This window comes from Suillus paluster, assembly GCF_016628075.1.
Source record: "Suillus paluster strain FC165 chromosome Unknown EDB91scaffold_67, whole genome shotgun sequence".
Taxonomy (NCBI): domain Eukaryota; kingdom Fungi; phylum Basidiomycota; class Agaricomycetes; order Boletales; family Suillaceae; genus Suillus; species Suillus paluster.
Genome location: NW_024537627.1, coordinates 130,784 through 149,265, shown reverse-complemented (window position 1 = coordinate 149,265; position 18,482 = coordinate 130,784). Strand labels below are relative to the sequence as shown.

The window sequence follows — 18,482 nt, the reverse complement described above, 5'->3', positions numbered from 1 at the left end:
GCTGTACAGAGCTGTACAACGCGAAAGATACACAGCTTAGTCCCTTCTGTTCACTTCACTACAATAACACTTCATTCTGTTAGTTCCTGTACAGACCGCCACAGACACCCACCAAGAATTGCTTTATGTACAATATTTCAACACTGTGACAAAAAAACATCATGTGCTACTGTCCAGTAACACACTTACCTGTAAAGTTGTACCGTTCTGTCCACACATGTAAAAGATGTACGCGATCACAAGAGTGTATTAGATCACAGACAGTAATGCAGAAACACAGATGCAGATACTGGTAGTTGTAAGATACACAAGCACTACTAATGATGATGGATGATACTAGTCGGGAAGTAGTGGTCCAAATCTAATCAAGCACGACCCGCAAATGACGATGCTTTGATGTGTCCTTGCCATCGAGTTTGCAGGACTGTGGATTTAATTAGCAAAGACTTATTTTGAAAAAAGCTCCTTACCATCCTTCTGCAGCGCACTCGTGAAGCTGTCGTGTCAACTTAGGGCCGTGATGTGTGCTTCATGATCTTCTTGAGTTCAGCAACCATCAAGAGATAGATGGAGGAGTAGTCTTTGGCAGTAAACTTCGGAAAATACTTGCCACTGCCATTCTTGACTAGCCCATCGAAGACGCAGTTGTACTACAAATTTGGCGTCAGCGCATCATTAGTATGAAATAAATATATATAAAAAGTACCGCAGCGCAAACCAAAGCCAAAGACTCCAAAGGTAACTCCTCTTTGAAGATATCGGGTCTCCTGTGAGTGATACAATAGGAACCAGTGTAGAAGAAGGCAATGGCAGCTGCCTTGAGTGCAGGGTGAGCAGTGTTGTTGGTTTTCCCAAGTTCATCCACACTGTCGCAAAGAAACACAGAGTCGTCCAACAGTTCTGTAGCAGCATTCGCAACCCAGGCGGTGCAAGCTTGAGGAAGTACATCAGCTGAGGGGATGAGGTTATACATGGAGGGCGCAGTGCTGATAGCTATCTTCTTGAGGTCGGAGTGCCAGGTTGATAAGTCTTCATATAGCTAGATAATAGTGCATGAGGAATTGAGCCAGTGACAATGGACATACTTACCAGCTTGGCCATATCAGCCTTGTGGTCAGGCCATATACCTAGTCAACCTCATGAGTGAGATATCTCGGGGAAAACAAATACATACCTGCTTCCACCTCATTACCTGCTTCAAGCCATTTGATGAGTGACATCGAGAGTGCTTCGGTGACTGAAAGAGGCAAATCCTTGATGGCATCTGGGAATGCATTCTCGATTGCGTGCTGGGCACGACACTCTGATTTTGCCTCCTCAAGAAATGTCTGCTGGATTGCTCGAGTTGGATCAGGTCATCAAGCCAGGTATTACACCCGGATAAGGGCTGACTCATATGGCGAGCGACAGATGAGTGATCTTTGAATTTCTTGCCGCACGAAGGACAATAACTTGAAGCTTCGGGCATGCTGAAGTCATCAACATACGAAGTCCAGGCCCGGCATTTTCCGATAATCCTTCTACAATGATCACAGGCCCAGCACTTTCTGATAATCCTTCTTCACATACTATACAATCCTTATCAGTCAGCGCTTCTGGTTTATACTTGCAAAATTCTCTCCAAGCCTACCACAACAGCGATGGGGACTCTCATGAGCCATGTTGTCCAAATCTGCACACCAGTTATCATACTAGTGGTATGTCCGATATATTGAAAGTTGTTGACAATTTCAATGCTATGGTGAGTGTCACAAATTCCTAATACGAATCATTTTTCATTTCTCAGTTTTCCTTCGGCTACTTCCAGTACCAAAACCAGTCACGTGACACCTTCACCTATCGCATCTCCAATTGGCTCCCCTACTCCACTCGCTAGAACAATCTCGCTTCCCAAAGAAGAACCAGTCGGATCTTGGGTTTCTGTTTAGTTGCCGTCTTACTCATCTGCTTATATATCATGATGTCATGCTCAGTCATCCGCAGTATCGTACAACTCTGTTCTCATTGGCTGATTTCTTTTAAACTCAGATATCTCCTTTTCAATGTTATGTATAAAAGTAGGTTAGTTAGCATAAGTACTCCTTAGACTTAACCTCTTCGTTCTCTACAGTTGTAGTAGACCTAGATGTTCATGCTCAATCTATCTTGTTCCCTCATCATCTGTGACCGAGTCCTAGTGGTTGTTGTCTGACTTTACCATTTGGTGAACTCAGGTCATAACAGTGAGTCAGTCTTTCAATGTTTTTGTAAAGTCTCAAAAGGATCGGCATTTCAACAGTCCATCAAAGATCCATCTGATGGTGAAGTAAACCTGATGATGGACCTCGTAAGAGTGAAGTGTGACATTTTTCGGGCTCAGAAGGCCCTCGCAGATTCAATACTACGAGAACACGAGGTTTTGTCGAGCTTGTTGAGATTCCAAGCTGAAACTGCAGGGAAGAGGTTGGATGATGTGGACCTTGGACTAGGATATATGCGAGTTGTCTTCAAAAAGCATGGTTGGACTCATCACCCTCAGGCCCCTCTATCCAGACAGGGATGTCTGCACGCTGGTAAGCTTGATATTCTGGTATCACAGGATGAACTGATGTCTGAACACATCACAGACAACTTAGAAAATGCATGGCATGTCACCATTCAGCTTGATTAATTCTGTTTCTTGGCGCATTCCGCATTTTTCTTTTATGTTCAACATATGTACCATGTAAATTCTTGCGATATTGTTTATATGTCCAAAATATATATTCGCATTGGTTTGTAAATTTCAGTGTGCTACTAGTACTATGAGTGATGTAAATGACTCCAAAATATACTAAGTACAGTGTTTACTACTATGATCATGACACTTGCAACTCGAAGCCGTGACTCTGTGAGTGGCTGGAAGTAAGTGGTTCTGTAGCTACATTTGAAGCCTGTGCTACTGTAGTAGTCGAAGTCTGGAAGAAACCGTGACTCTGTGAGTGACTGGAGGTAAGTGGTGCTGTAGCTACTGTATGCTGTGAGCTTTGTGTGAACTGTGACTTTTTGTGGTTGGCTGTAGCTAGGGTGAGAATTTAAGTCTTCTGTAGACGAAGTTGGTAGTTTGCTGATGTGGCTGGATCTTGAGCATTCACAATTCGACAACAACAATTTTCCCTACTGTAAACACATCAGTAAATTCACACATTCATTGGCGCCACTTTTTTTGAGAAGTTAAATCTTATTTACCACTTATTTACATTTATTTAATTGAGCGCATTAGTCGAAAGGAAGCGCGCGATAAACAAGTGTGATAAGGCACAGATAAGCAATCAAAAGTACATTCATCTATTTCAAGGAACGAAAGTCAAGTAAGTAGTACAAGTACTCATAACTATGATTTGTCACTACCAAGAATAATTGGGACCAAAGCGGATCCGTGTGTTTCTGGATCTTGCGATATGGTGTCCTTGATGAAATATTAGCTATATTACGAGCGATACCAGAAAGAGATGGAAGACGTACTGCTTGTTGCCATGCCCAGTCTCCAGACATGAAATCTTTCCATTGGCATGTGTCATCCAATGCATCATATTCACGAAATGGTACATAGTCAATTTTGTCCTTGTAGTGAGGGTTAGCGATGATATTGTGCGCCATTGCATGGGGGTCCCTATACCAGACCTCAAATTCATCGTCCATCCACAGTGGGACAACCTCAGGTCGTTCTCCTGAGTATTGAACAGAGAAACACTGCCAAGGGATGTCACCAAGCTGCGTCGCATCTATGATGTTGTGCAGATCTTTGTGATCAGCAAATGGAGGGGTGTTGTGGTGTTTCACAAGAGTTGCAGCCATTAGGTCACACAAGAAATCCAAATTTCTCGCCGACATATGACATTTTTTGAATGTGAACTCTGCTGCCTCAAATTCGATCTTGGGCTCTTCCCAAGTTGGAGGAAGTTCTCTGCACTACTGTGCAGGACACCTGGGATGCGGTATACAAGGACATACCACACAAGGTGACTACTGATGGGCCTGTTATGGCTTTAGTAAGTGATCTTTGATGCAATTCATATCTGATCGTTCTTGTTTTTTCTTAGGCCACCCAGCGGCTATCAGAATGGCGCAATGGCATGGGCACTACCACTATCACCGCACTCACACACTTCATGTCATTACAGGATGATGTTCAGACCGACCAAGACTGCAAAGATTTCACAAACAACTTACTTTTTAAGCTAGGGTTCTTGTATGGTAGCATCACGGAGGACGGACAATTCAAGAAACCCTTTCAGTCGGAACTCCTTGTTCAAGTCCTCGTACAGCACAGGTGTGCTACTTGGGGCGCTATTGATAGCCACAGGAAGGTCATGCACGCAAAGGGCGCTCTTAGTCTTGCCACTGCGGTGGCATGTATATTCACCCTCTTATCATATTGTAACTAACATATTTCTTGTGTTTCAGATGGAATGTGCCCTCACGATTATCGGCCGTGACAAGACACTCATCAGTGAATTGGAAGTCAACAGTAAAGGCAATGCTGTCAAGGTCCCCCACAGTATGAACAAAGCCTCAGGCAAGATCAGCAACTCTCGAAAGGCCTTTTCAGACACCAACTTCAGTGTGGCAACCAGGGGCTATATGAAGCCCATCAACTGCCTTGACGAGTCGATCCTCCAGGACGTCTGGGGCCGCATGAATGAGATCGCTGCAAGGAGGTGTGGTGTGCCCCCCCACTGTGGAAGAAGATTCTGAGGATGAGCGCACGCTCATCTTTGATACCTGGTACTGTCCTTTTCTGTCATTTTCTAGTGTCTCCCAACTGACGGATTTCAGTGCTACTTTCTGTTTTATAGAGTGAGGTACTTGTACTGCCCCTTCCTCTCGTCATTCACATTCATACCATCATCTATGTTCCCTGCTTGTTTGTTCTCTGTTGCCTGCCGAGTCATTGCCGCTGCCGCCGGCATGTACTACGTGTTGCTATTCACTTTGTCACGCATGTTAAATGTCTTGTTTTCGCTACTTACCAGTACTTTCATATTGCTTTCTCTCCTTTTTGTCTCACTTAATATACTTGTCACTGGAAATGCAATGATATACAGCTATTTTTGTCTGGAACAAGTACACAATAAGTGAAATAAGTTGCTCCAATTTACACTACTTGCACTACTTGTATTGTAGGAATAATTGAAAATAATTGCTCTAAAAGCGAAAATAAAGGTAGAAAAAGTCAAACTCAAGAGGAGGCATCTACTTATCCAACTTATATGCTTTGTGGCAAGTTGATGGCAAATTGGTGTCGCCATTTTTGCGAGTGACTTTTCCGCTCCTTTTTGGGAATTTAACCGGCGGCAAGTCGCGAAAAAGGAAGTCAAGAAATGTGGGAATTTACTGATGCAGCATGGCAGAGGCTGCGCCTAGTGGTCACATCCAAGGGTGTGTTATGCAAGCTCTGTTCGTGAGCTGAACAGTTCGTCACACGGGTGCAACCCTGATGCCTTATATACTTAGCTTCACCGATGTTTCGTGATATGGAATTGGGCAAGACGCGTGGTGATTATCCCGATGATCACACTCTATGTTACCATTGTCCATTTGCAGCCTGGTCCAAGCGAGCAACGGTGCCGTAGTTTACACAATCGACGTCATACTTGTCTACCTCTACTTCCATGTGGGACTCACTTCGATTTATACCATCCTCGTGGTTAATCGTTTGCTTTTGATGCGAAGCCAGATGAAGCATGTCGTGGCTGAATATGATTCTAGCACCTATGACACTGTCGTCCTCATGGTCATCGAGTCCGCCTTGTTATATTCTGTCTTCGCTATGATTTTCATAGTCGCCTTTGCTCTGCATTGGAACAGTGTCTCCACTGTATGCTTCCTGTCTATTAGCTCAATACAGGTAAGCAGACACAAACCTGTGTTACCTGCGTCTCTGATTCTACTTTTTTGTTGAATCAGGGTATTGCTCAATTATTCATCATCCTTCGCGTCGCACGGGGTCAGGCAGTTATGGTCGAGCCGCGCTGCTGCTGCACCTACGACTGTAGTATTCGCAGAGACTGTGTTAGCACATTCAAACAATGAACAGATTAATAACCCACAACAGGAGACATATTCTGCTTCCGCGAAGGCAGCGGGAATAGCCGTGTGTATAGCATAAAATGACGTGACGTCGTTTAACATTATACCTGAATGTGATCTTCTTTGTTTGTGTTACAGCCTGTTGAAGGTATTTGTCTGAAGCAGGGACAGGGGTGGGGCACTCTCTCGCACCCCAGGAGGCAATTATTGGCTCTCGCATGGACATCTCAAGGTGCTGTACTGTTACCTTATGTCATTTTTAAGAGCCCTTTTGCAGATGCGGGTTTTTGATCGCAGGTCGACAGGGTGGGTTGCTATTACTCACGTAAACGGATCACTAATACTCGCTGTCGCTCAGGGCCTGTCGCAGATGGGTCTCAGTCGCCCTGGCGGAAACTCTAGTATTCCGAGTCCATATAAGTAACTGCTTCTTCCCCACTTGTCTGTCACTATTATCTTGGTTCTCCTCATCCTCTGACCTCGTCAGTGACCAAACTCGGGGTCATGTCATCCAACACATCACAGGCAGCTCTATGGCTTGAACGATCTCGCCTTGACGGAATGGTCTTAGGGGGTGTATCATATGGTGTGTTTTCGGTCAACATACACAATTTAGAAGTTGACATATGATATTACAACAGGGATATACCTTTTCCTTACAGTACAAACCTGGATTGTTGTCATGCAGCAGCCTCGATATGGGGGTAGAAGCCGTCGCGTGCTTCTTTTTTACATATTCATCACGTTCGCATTGGGGACGGTATCCTTTGCTGCGAACGCGAAATATACGGAGATGATTTGGATAGACCTTCGGGATGTACCTGAGAGCCCGGCCGATCTAATCGAGAACCAAATGACCTATCCTATCAACGTTCTAGCGATTTCCACGTAAGCAGTTTTGCCTATACATCTCCAGAGCAGCGGTTTTAATGTCTCGTCTCGTTAGTGCTCACATCCAGGAGTGGTTTATGCAAGCTCTACTTGTGAGCCGAATAGTTCGTCATATGGAACTCCGTGCAAGCCTGACGCCTTGTATACATAGCTTCACCGATGTTTCGTGATATGGAATTGGGCGAGATGGGTGACGATCCCTATGATCACGCTCTACATCGCCATGATAGGTGAAGTTCATCATTTACCAGCAACAGTACCAGTCACTGACATCTTCAGCAGCGCTGTCTATTCGCAGCCTGATCCAGGCGAGCAACGGTGCCTTAGTTTACAGTATCGACTTCATACTTGTCTACCTCTGCATCGAAGTGGGGCTCAGTGTCATTTATACCATTCTCGTGGCGAATCGTTTGCTCGCCATGCGAAGCCTGATGAAACAGGTCACGGCCCAATATGATTCTAGCACCTATGACACCATCATTCTCATGGTCGTCGAGTCTGCCATGTTATACTCTATCTTCGCTGTGATTTTCATAGTGTCCTATGCTCTGCATCTAAACGCTATCAGTACTGTATGCTACCTGTCTATTTGCCAAGTCCAGGTAAGCAGACAAAACCTGAGTTACCATGTCTCTGATGCTTGTTTTTTGTCGATCCAGGGCATTGCTCAATTATTCATCATCCTTCGCGTTGCACAGGGCCTGGCAGATCCATACGATTGGTCGAGCCGAGATGCTGCAGCACCTACGACTACAGTACTCTCAGGTTTTGTATCGGACACAACGGAAAATCAAATGATGAAAGTATAGCGAGGCCAGAGCAAGCCGTTGTTTAAACGTCTTCTGCTTGTGCGAAGGCAGCGGAAGTAGACGTGCGTATATCATGAGATGATGTGGCTTTATCCTTGTACTTGATTTATACCCGAATGTAATTGTTTGCGATCCAGGCAGCAGCCTGTTGAACGTCTTTGTATAAATACCCTTGAGTGAGATCATGTATCAACAATTCCCGCAGCACACGCAACAATTCTTCGCTTTTGCAAATTAAATCACATTGATGACTGAGCGTGCTTACCCGTGTCGCCTGCAAGGAGGTCGGGGGAGTGCGAATTCGAATCAACAACACCTCAGATTTATCAGAAAGTTAGATGTGCGCCGTCGTGAAATGTTGGAAAACTTCGTGTATATCAGTCGATGAGCTTGACCATTTTGCATTTCGTATAGAACGTCGTGGTATTGATCATGTTCCTGTTCGAGCCGCATGTCGCGATCGTTGCGCCAACTTTATTCATCAATTTATCCCAGCGGCTTTTGGCTGGCTTGGGCTCACGGCCTAGGCTTGAAATCTGGTGAGCCTGAGGCCCCTCAGGCCAAGCCTAAGTTGAGCCAAAGCCGGGCCGGAACATCACTAGGTGGGTCCCAAGGTGGGACCCACCCAAGCCGCTGACTAAGCTGCGCAAACCATGGCAAACACACTCACGGGGCCTCACTCCACCTTACTTGAGTACTTATTCTTGAGTATTAATCGGTGAAATTCATCGATACATCTACCAAGCGAGTCGACTTGAAGCGATAGTTTTATTCACTGGCATCTTGAGCGGTATCATCTATATGGCATCCAGGTGCATGCGAGGCCAATACAGTGTATATCAACACCGAGCCTCTTGCCTACATGTGCATGGATTCCAGGAGGGCTGACTGGTGGCTGATTTAAAATTACTATATTCTCGGATCTCGTGGCGAATCATTTACTATCCAAGTCAAATACTCACCGGCACCACGCGAGGCCAGATGAAGCAGGTCATGGCCCAATATGATTCTAGCACCTATGATACCGGCGTACTCATGGCCCGTCGAGTTCGCCATGCCACCATATTATATTTTCGCTGTGATGTTCTAGTCATTGTTCTGCATTTGAATGGCGTCACTATTGTATACTTCCTGTCCATTGGCCAAGCACAGGTAAGAAGACAACCTGAGTTACTGCGTCTCTGATGCTAGTTGTTGTTGACCTAGTGCATTGCCCGATTATTGGTGTTGCGGGCGGTTACACATGAATGGTCGAGCCGCGTTGCTGCAGAACATACGACCATAGTATGATCAGGGTCTGTATCGCGCAGATCAAAAGAATCAAACGATAAACGGATAGCCAGACCAGAGCAGGATGTTTAACAGACGTATTTTACTTCCGCGAAGGGGGCGGAAGTAGACGTGTGTACAGCATAACATGGATTTAAAGTCGTTTGAACTTTATCCCTGAAGGTAATCTTTTTTGTTACCGCTGCAGCGTGTTGAAGGTCTTTATGTGAAGCAAGGACGGGGTTTTAACAATCTATCAACATTGCATAGTCACGAGGAAACGTCTTGACCCCGGGAGGCAGTTCTTGACTCTCATATAGAAATATAGGGGTACTGTACGATGTGCATATCTTATTTTTTTGTGGGCAACAGCTTATCACTCACGTAAAAGGGTCGCTCATACCCGCTGTCGCTCAGCATGATGGTCTGTCACACCCTCAGGTCGCAGATAGGCCTCTGTCTTCCTGGTGGAAATTGTTTCCGAGTTCTTCATACGGCTGCCACTTGTCTGCCACTATCCTCTTGATTTCGTGCACCACTTGCCAGGGTCGTTCATACCCGCTGTCGCTGACCTGTCGCATCCTCAGGTCACAGATAGGGCCTCTGTCTCCCTGTCTTTTCCGAGTTTTCCATATAACTGCCACTCCCCCATTCGTCTCTCACTATCCTCTTGGTGACTTCTACCACTTAGCGGTGGATAGGTAGCCTCCGTCATTCGTGTCTCTGTGTCGTCCATAACTTCCCTTCACTTCATCAGTGACCGAACTCAGTGTCATGTCATCGAAGACCCCACAAACAGATTTGTCGCTTGAACGATCTCGTCTCAATGGAATGGTGTTAGGCGGTGTATCCTACGGTGTGTTTCCGGTCAATATACACACTTCGGAAGTTGACATATATATACCGCGATAGGCGTATTCTTTCTCCTCACAGTACAAGCCTGGATCGCTCTCATGCAGCAGCCCCGATTTGAGGGTAAAATTGCAAGCCATCGTCGCGCACTTCTGTTTTACATCTTCATTACGTTCGTATTGCGGACCATCAGCTTTGCTGCGAACGCGAAATATACGGAAATGATTTGGATAGACCTTCGTGATGCACCCAGTGGCCCGGCCGCATTGATCGAGCACGACATGGATTATCGTATCAACGTTGTGACGATGTTCACGTGAGAATCTTTGCTCGTATATGCCCAGACTAGTCTAAATGTTGACGTCGGATCTCGTCCAGTGGTCCAATCCAGGAGTGGTTTATGCAAGCTCTGCTCGTGAGCCGAATAGTTCGCCAAATGGTAATCGGTGCAAGCCTGATGTCTTATATCCTTAGCTTCACCGATGTTTTGTGATATGGGATTGGGCGAGATGCGTGATGATCCCGATGATCGCACTCTATGTTACCATGATCGGTGAAGTTCACTGCCCATCAAGCAGCAGTAGTGACTGACATCTTGAGCAGCGCTGTCTATTTTCTGCCTGATCCAGGCGAGCACCGGTGCCGTACTTTACAATGTGAACATCATACTTGTCTACCTCTGCTTCCAAGTGGGGATCACTGTGATTTATACTATCCTCGTGGTGAATCGTTTGCTCGCCATGCGAAACAAGATGAAGCAGTCCATGACCCAATATAATTCTGGCACCTATGACACCATCGCCATTATGGTCATCGAGTCCTCCATGTTATACACTGCCTTCGCTATGATTTTCATAGTCGCCTTTGCTCTACATTTGAACAATGTCACCACTGTATGCTTCCTGTCTATCAGCTCCATTCAGGTAAGCAGACAAGAATCTGATTTCCTTAGGTTCTGATGCCAGTTTTTTTTTTGAACTAGGGAATTTCCCAATTATTCATTATCCTTCGCGTCGCACGGGGGCGGGCAGTTACACACGAATGGTCGACCCCAGTTACTGCAGTACCTATGAGTGTGGGACTCGCAGGGTCTGTATTGGATACAACAGAAAAATCCAATCATGGACGGATAGATAGGCCAGAGTAATCTGTTGTTTAGACGCATTATGAGGAATTTCTGCTTCTAGGCAGCAGAAGTAGACGTGTGTACTTGTGCGACATTGTTTTATACTTGTTTTATACCTGAATGTAATCTTATTTGCAATGTTTGCGCTGCAGCCTGTTGAAGGGATTTGTCTGAAGCATCTTAAAAGACGGTAGACGTCTAAAGAGAAAGAACTCGTATGAGTTCTATAGTACATCAGTAAGGAATGTGTTAGATATACTAAACTATGACTTACCCCCAGTCGAGTATAAGAGACTGGGGAAAAGAGAGAAACGAGCGTAGCGGATCTATGGTACGTGGGATTACTATATATGGTAAGTCCGCTGGCGTAGTGAGCGGAGGTCAGAAACAAACAAAACAGAAATTATACTACGTTGACGGGTTGATTTCCAACACATCTTTCTTCTCTTGGGTCTGCCTACGGGAGACTATATCAACACTCCGCATGCATGAGGAAAGGCCTTAGCCTCAGGAGGCAATTCTTGGCTCTCGAATGGACTATCTAGAGGTACGGTACTTCTTACTTATATCAATTGTTGTAAGAAAAAGCTCCACCGAATTGATTCTATATATATTTTTCTAATCGCATAGTCGACAGGTGCTGGTCTCCTGTAGCCAAGTGCCCCTTGAAAGAAGGAAGTCAGTCGTTCCTTCTTTTTCAAGGTCTGGGAGTTTTGGCAGCCTCGTTATAGGTGATTGAATTTGACTGTCAAAAGCCTGCCCAAAATGCAGACTAACAGGCGACTCCCGATTCGCATTTTGCCAATGCCCAAGGTAGGCTCTACTATTATGAAGCCTCTACAAGGCGCTGTCTGAAAAGTCAGTGGAGTGTATTGGAGTGTACAGTCAGGATTTGGTCAGGCCCGACAGCAAACGCGCCCACTACCTGGTTTGAACGATTTCGCTAGTCCAATTTAGCCACACAACAATTGAACCCGACCAGCGAAAAACAAACCGGACTCAATTGCCGAGCAGGGCCTTGTAACAGGTGACTCCCAATTCGCATTTTGCCAAGACCCAAGGTGGGACAAGCCTGAGGGTCACTGATACCCGCTGTCGCTCAGCATGATGGCTATCTCAGCCTACTATCGCAGATGGGCCATCGCTCTGTCGCCCTGGTGGAAACTCTGGTATTTCGGGTTCTCCATATATGTAACCGCTTCTTCCACTCTCGTCTCCCACTATCATCTTGGTGATCCTCACTTGACAGTAGATAGTAGGCCGCCTCGGTGTCTTCCCTAACCTCTCCTCACCTCGCAGTGACCAAACTCGGGGTCATGTCATCTTACACACCACAGATAGATCTGTCGCTTGAGCGATCTCGTCTCGATGGAATGGTCTTAGGGGGTGTATTCTATGGTATGTTTTTTTTATCGATATACACAAGTAGACTGTTTGATGTGTGTTGCAATAGGCGTATTCTTTCTCCTTACCGTACAAACCTGGATTGCTGTCATGCAGCAGCCTCAATATGGGAGTAAAAACCGTCGCATGCTTCTTTTTTACATCTTCATCACATTCGCATTGGGGACGGTATCCTTTGCTGCGAATGTGAAATATACGGAGATGGTTTGGATAGACCTTCGTGATGCACCTGGTGGCCCGGCCGCTCTGATCGAGAATTCACTGAACTATCGTATTAACGTTCTGGCGATGTTCACGTAAGCAGCCTGAACTGTGCCCATAATACATCTGTTAACATGTCGTCTAGTGGTCATATTCAAGAGTGGTTTATGCAAGCTCTGCTCGTGAGCCGAATATTTCGCCAAATGGGAATCGGTGCAAACCTGACGCATTATAAACTTAGCTTCACCGATGTTTCGTGATATGGAATTGGGCAAGATGCGTGATGATCCCGATGGTCACACTTTATATTGCCATGATTGGTGATGAACTTTATCATTCACTAAGTCACAGTAGTCGCTGACATCTTAATAGCGCTGTCTATCTGCAGCATCATCCAGGCGAGTACCGGTGTCGTATATTATAGTATCAACGTCATAGTTGCCTATCTCTGCATCGAAGTGGGGCTCAGTGTCATTTATACCATTCTCGTGGCGAATCGTTTGCTCGCCATGCGAAGGCTGATGAAACGGGTCATGGCCCAACACGATACCAGTGCCTATGACACCGTCGTCCTCATGGTCATCGAGTCCGCGGTGTTATACTCTACCTTCGCTATGATTTTCATAGTTGCATTTGCTCTACATCTGCAAAGTGTCTCTACTCTTTGCTTCCTCTGTATCAACTCAATTCAGGTAAGCAGACAAGAATCTAAGTTACCTACTCTCTAATTTTTCTTGTTGGACTAGGGTATTGCCCAAATATTCATCATCCTTCGTGTTGCACGGGGGCTGGCAGTTACACACGAATGGTCGAGCCTAGTTGCCTGCAGCACCCACGACTATAGTATGCTCAGAGTTTGTATCGGATAAAACCGAAAACTCACACAACGAACGTATAGCTAGGCCAGAGCAGGTCGTTTTTTAGACGTATTCTGCTTTTGTGCAAAGGCAGTGGAAGTAGACGTGTGTATAGCATGAAAGTCATGTGACGTTAGTTTAAATATTTGTACTGGATTTTCCTGAATGTAATTGTTTGCGCTGCCGCCTGCAGCCTGATGACAGTCTTCGTACTGGCTTCTCATATGATGTGCAAACATTTATTTGGTCGATTTAGGTGGACCCCTTGCTGCGAAACTACCCAGGTATCGCCGTTGGTGTGAGCAAGACAAGCCAAAGCATAGAGGCTAGACGAACATCCATGATTGCGCGGTCATGTTTGCTGCCATCCCATATAATATTTTGCACGTTAGTATGGGTCGATCTGTATGCGACCGTGACGAACATACTCGAATAACGATCTCCACCAAATTGCCAACACAAAATAGAGTCAATAAGATTGAAAAAGGTTCAAGTTAGCATCATCAACTGTCAAGAGGAAAACACTGGTAGTCTGGTATCTCAGCAAGCAATACATCAATCAATTCAAAACAGTACGCTTTCTGCGAGCCAAGCGAGTGCTGAGGACACGATGAACACCAGGAACAAAGCCAACTGTCACTCGCACGCATGAGCCACGCACGCCCGTGTGCCAGCGCAAACGACCAGTACAGTGCGTGGGTCCCATGCGAGCTCGTATAATTATCAACCAAGGAAAGGTTGGTCATGTCTGGATAGCAGCCTTTCAGAGTGATAGCATAAGTCTCTTGCAATGGATCGCGCGACACGAAGCAGGCGCTTGAGGGTGAAGACCAGACGTGACGAGGCAGAAACGTGCCAGCCGAATCAACGCGAGCCAAGGGGATGATACAGCCGCTACAAACACGGCAGAGATAAACTGAGGTGGTGTTTTGGGGGGCGGAAGATATGCTTGATGACGGAGAGGACATGAAATGAGGCTTCATCCGGATGTTCGACGGGTGTCTGGGAAGTTGCCAGGTAAGTAGAGGTCAAAGAGATCGTATTTGCAGATGCGTGCACAAACGAGCCTAGCATACACGAGACCTCATTGGGGTGGCGTGTGGTTGGCGGAATGGACGTAGGTGGGTGCATCATATTTAGTGATCAAGTCAAACATTTTGCAATAGCAAAACTGATGAAACGCACCTGCTCGAATGTAGCCTTTCCTCCAGGGAGCAGGAGTCACGCGAACAAGCTGGATGCCCTCTTCGTCTGACACCTGCAAACACCTTCTCATAGAATTGGAGAAATCGGTTGGACACCTCTCCCCTCGCTAGTCTCTGTTATTCCAAGCATAAGTACTTTGCACCAAGAGTCAAAAGTTCCGGTTTTTGATTAGGGACCAAAAATTCTTTATAAGAGAATGGCGTGCTAGGTGTGGGTAGAGAAGACGCCAAGCAGGGGGCAGGTCACTATGATGGGCCAGAATGATGTGGCTCAGAAGGACAGAATACAGAGTATCGTTCATCCATTTTAAAGTGAGTAAGAGCGTCGACTCCTGCCCTACTCAGGTCGTTGTTGTGGGACCGTCGACGTGTACCCTTGGTTTCTCACCCATGACCCAACTGGAAGTACTTTGCGACCGTTTCTGTGATGTGTTTCGTGCATCATCGATGAAGATAATTTCCTTGTACTCTGGCCTTCCAATGGTGACGTAGATCTGTGCCTATCGATCGCATAAACGCTCAAAGTGTCAAGTAGACGAGGCAGGGGATGGGTGTGACTTACTTCATATCTGTGTATCGGGTACATCGTCCAACCTCGAGAACTACCATATCGTTGTGCACCGTGAAGAGCTGCATGCTTGATTTCATATCCAAGGTAGTAGGAAGAAGGTGCAAGTTAGATGTCCTATGTAAAGTAAGTAGCACAAACATAATTGCTAGAGAAATGATGAATATCGTTCGCACCTGTCCACACCGGAAAGACTTCCGCATAGAGGTTTTGTTCGAAACTTGCCGTACTACAGTGCGCAAAGAGTGACTCGTATGAGTCTAGCCCAACCCCTACTAGATACAGTTCAATAGCTGCCTCTAATTTCTAGCAGCCACAGCCTCGTCTATTTTTACGACACAGCGCGCAGTGCGCATTTTCATGAAGATCTCAGAGTCAGTGTCGATGTCCAAGTCGTCTAAAACCCCAAAGCACTCACCAGTGGAGGTAAATGTCCTTTATACATAATGTGTTAGTGCTTCGATCACTCGGTCGCCAAGGAGGAATGTATCGCACGTCTTTAATTTTTGATTGACCGTCTTCCACAACAAATTCAAGTCCCAGCAGAAGAGAGCTGTGCATAACCAGTGGGAATGACCTCTACGGCTTCGTAGCAACGTACCAATGTGAATACCTTCACCTAGTACTTAGGTTTATAAGGCACCATTCGTAGCGTAACCTGAAAATGAATCTTGTGACTCTAGTGAGACCGTCGCACTCCATTCCAAACATAAAAATCACCCAAAAGTAGTGATCGAAACACCTAACTGACATGCTGCCTCCTGATAATGGTAGCCCATGCAATATGTATCGATCAGCTGTCGGACCTCGACCGTTTATTCAACATATTGCAATATGGGCTCTGACCCATCTTCCATCCCCGTGATATCTCGTTTATTAGATAGGAGGGATAAGGCAGCACTAAAGGGTCAAATTGGTAACCCATATTGTACTGGTTTGAATGGGAAGAGGTTCCATGAATGTACGAGCTCAGTCGAAAGGTCCCTAGTCGTGAGGAAGTATGATGCATGCTGGGTGATGGGATGGTATATACTAATATAGTGAGTTGTGCGAAACAGATGAGGTGAAATGGGCAGTGAATGGAAAAGGAAGAGATTCAGACAGAAAGTGTCCGGTGCCGGTTTCTTCCGGGCACTCAGCCTGGCACATTCTATTGGTCTAACCGTTCGACGTCTACCTCCTAGCCTTAAACGACTACCTTCCGTTTTTCAATGTCTGGCTTAGGGAGACTACTTCCTAGCCGACTTCCCGTGTGTCCACCGGCACGCGTCATCATGAGTGGCGTAAAGCCTGTGCAAGAGCGATTCGCTGCACTAGTACCAGGAGGATTCAGGAAGTTATTCGTGAGTTCTTCAATTACATATATTGGCACCCTGTGGTGTACACTTACTTGAACTACATCCCTGCGTTGAACGGCACCTTCCTATGCCTGCATCTCCATGGATCCTACTTGACCGGTCCCCCCAAGTACTGCCTCATGTCCCTAGCACTACATACCCAAATCTCATCCACTCTCGCCCACGGCCACTGCTGTCCTGGCGCTGCTTCCTGAAACCTCTTTCAACCTCCTTCAGCTCCCTATATGCCGGTCTGCAACCTGCTGCTGCCCGCTACACTCCACCTCGCTCCCACGCTATCCTACGATCCTCGTACTGTAAGCCTGAGGCAGGGACAGTGAAACTCCAGCTATGAGAAATTGTATAGTGGAAGGGTGCAGAGGACAGCGCCGCTGCGTGACCAAGTCCAGTGTCTATCGGATATGTGTCTGGGGCCTTTGACACTGGTCCTCACCATGGAGTCCTTCGATCTTTTGGTGAGGCATATGCGTGATCGCTGACATCTCTTACTTCGTAGGGACGGAGAAGATATGCTTGTTGCGTGTCTGCTACTGCTCCCATACCCTCGTCCATGCCGCTGTTGTTTCAACCAACTTGATTCTTCAACAACCTGTGTCGTCCACTGGCAGCGCCTCCTCCCCCCACCCAGCGCTATAAACCATATTCTCCCGTGTTCTAGAGTTCGCCGTGGTTGACTAAGGATACAGCAGCAACGATCTGTAGCTGCGACATGCTTCGTCGTAGGCCCGAGGTATCATTTCATGCATTGTATTCCATAAGTATATCATGCTACATTTGTTAGTGGATGACCTGAAGTTCAACAGACCAGCAGGGCGCAAGCATAACGCGGGCCGTGGGGGCATCAATGACAGATTGAACTGATGGCGCTCATAGCGGCAGAATGTCCGAGTTGATCTCGATCCTTCCCTGCTAAAGATAGCAATTGATGAAACTAGCCATCTGATCACTGAGATGGTCATGTGATAGCAGTACATTTCGTAGGGAGCCAGGCTCTGGTAGCTAGCGTGCGTTAATGCACCACGCGTTATGCTAAGGACCCCACCCTTATGTGCGAAATACTAGCACGATGCAACAAGTTGGTGACACCTAAGGTGTGTGGTCCATATGGAACTAAAGTCCTTTCGGTGCCTTGTGTACACTGGCGCTCTATGGGCTGAGCCTGGATCTCGGCTGATTCATGTAAAAACCAGGCAATTTCACTGTATCGAGAGATATGACCACGTCTGATATGATGATATCCAAAAATACTGACCTGGCCAGTGGTGTCATATGCGTTTGTACTCTGCTGGAAAGACCCCGAACCAGAAATACTTACTAGTGAGCGCTCGAGGCATTACAGCCGCGGTCAAGGAAGCACAACATCAGCAACGACGTCGTGGAGCTATCGAAGGCCCTCAGCTTGTACCCCAGTGCTGTCAACTGGAAACACTCACGCATCAGCACTCTTCACGTCCAGAACATGGTTCCCAACACATAAATATATTTCGAACCCGTCTGCGCCATGGAGTCCAAAAGGCCCTTCATCATACACAGCCACTCCTGCTCCACATCGTTGTTCTTCTCGTCATTATGTCGAAGATAAGTTCAACCGTCGATGGAATGTCGGGATGTGACCAAATCGAACAAAAGGCCACGAATATCCCTTCCCCGTCGTGCTCACTTGCCACTTCACAAAGGGTACTATAAACGACAAAGACCAAAGTGTTACAGAAAGGAATTATGTCGGTCGGTGCACCTGAGATAAATCGATAAATCGAGGGCAAGCAAATAACAGGTTTAGGTGTGATTAAAAATAGAAAGCAACGGAACGGAAGTAGTACGCCACGCACATGATGCATGATGTCCGGATCCGCTTACAGAAAGAGACCGCCCTCGAACCTCTCCACTAGTG

General features: G+C 46.3%; 7 protein-coding genes across 7 annotated transcripts; 5 read left to right on the top strand and 2 right to left on the bottom strand.

The window, feature by feature from the left end:
* Nucleotides 1-509: 509 nt before the first annotated feature.
* EDB91DRAFT_1252409 (uncharacterized protein) lies at nt 510-1,468 on the bottom strand (the record flags this gene model as incomplete). Its single annotated transcript, XM_041323506.1, has 5 exons — nt 510-650; nt 707-1,039; nt 1,090-1,127; nt 1,175-1,339; nt 1,393-1,468. The coding sequence occupies 5 exons, from the start codon at nt 1,466-1,468 to the stop codon at nt 510-512; spliced, it is 753 nt and encodes a 250-aa protein (XP_041173283.1).
* A 1,884-nt stretch (nt 1,469-3,352) lies between these two features.
* Nucleotides 3,353-3,894, bottom strand: EDB91DRAFT_1059053 (uncharacterized protein; the record flags this gene model as incomplete). Its single annotated transcript, XM_041314211.1, has 2 exons — nt 3,353-3,427; nt 3,484-3,894. Coding segments are annotated over 2 exons (486 nt in total), but the record flags the coding sequence as incomplete, so codon positions are not given.
* A 531-nt stretch (nt 3,895-4,425) lies between these two features.
* EDB91DRAFT_1059049 (uncharacterized protein) lies at nt 4,426-4,716 on the top strand (the record flags this gene model as incomplete). Its single annotated transcript, XM_041314210.1, has 1 exon — nt 4,426-4,716. The coding sequence occupies one exon, from the start codon at nt 4,426-4,428 to the stop codon at nt 4,714-4,716; it is 291 nt and encodes a 96-aa protein (XP_041173281.1).
* Nucleotides 4,717-5,381: 665 nt separating this feature from the next.
* On the top strand, nt 5,382-6,169 carry EDB91DRAFT_738544 (uncharacterized protein). Its single transcript, XM_041328245.1, has 3 exons — nt 5,382-5,400; nt 5,476-5,869; nt 5,929-6,169. The coding sequence occupies exons 2-3, from the start codon at nt 5,543-5,545 to the stop codon at nt 6,052-6,054; spliced, it is 453 nt and encodes a 150-aa protein (XP_041173280.1). The 5' UTR covers nt 5,382-5,400; nt 5,476-5,542; the 3' UTR covers nt 6,055-6,169.
* Nucleotides 6,170-6,198: 29 nt separating this feature from the next.
* EDB91DRAFT_1349500 (uncharacterized protein) lies at nt 6,199-7,751 on the top strand (the record flags this gene model as incomplete). Its single annotated transcript, XM_041326021.1, has 7 exons — nt 6,199-6,357; nt 6,410-6,637; nt 6,693-6,939; nt 6,998-7,034; nt 7,094-7,172; nt 7,225-7,544; nt 7,602-7,751. Exons 2-7 carry the CDS (start codon nt 6,556-6,558, stop codon nt 7,749-7,751), a joined length of 915 nt encoding a protein of 304 aa, XP_041173279.1. The 5' UTR covers nt 6,199-6,357; nt 6,410-6,555.
* A 2,043-nt stretch (nt 7,752-9,794) lies between these two features.
* EDB91DRAFT_1206817 (uncharacterized protein) lies at nt 9,795-11,284 on the top strand (the record flags this gene model as incomplete). Its single annotated transcript, XM_041320713.1, has 7 exons — nt 9,795-9,876; nt 9,933-10,188; nt 10,251-10,287; nt 10,347-10,425; nt 10,476-10,795; nt 10,855-11,222; nt 11,273-11,284. The coding sequence occupies 6 exons, from the start codon at nt 9,795-9,797 to the stop codon at nt 11,017-11,019; spliced, it is 939 nt and encodes a 312-aa protein (XP_041173278.1). The 3' UTR covers nt 11,020-11,222; nt 11,273-11,284.
* Nucleotides 11,285-12,435: 1,151 nt separating this feature from the next.
* On the top strand, nt 12,436-13,472 carry EDB91DRAFT_1059118 (uncharacterized protein; the record flags this gene model as incomplete). The annotated part of the gene is made up of 5 exons (XM_041314219.1): nt 12,436-12,698; nt 12,749-12,785; nt 12,845-12,923; nt 12,976-13,295; nt 13,350-13,472. The coding sequence occupies 5 exons, from the start codon at nt 12,436-12,438 to the stop codon at nt 13,470-13,472; spliced, it is 822 nt and encodes a 273-aa protein (XP_041173277.1).
* Between the last annotated feature and the right edge of the window lie 5,010 nt (nt 13,473-18,482).

Excerpts from the sequence above, each read along its gene's own strand:
- EDB91DRAFT_738544 (XM_041328245.1), top strand. The coding sequence starts at position 5,543 with ATGTTACCATTGTCCATTTGCAGCCTGGTCCAAGCGAGCAACGGTGCC. Across the intron at positions 5,870-5,928 it reads TGTCTATTAGCTCAATACAG|GGTATTGCTCAATTATTCAT; the intron begins GTAAGCAGACAC and ends TTGTTGAATCAG.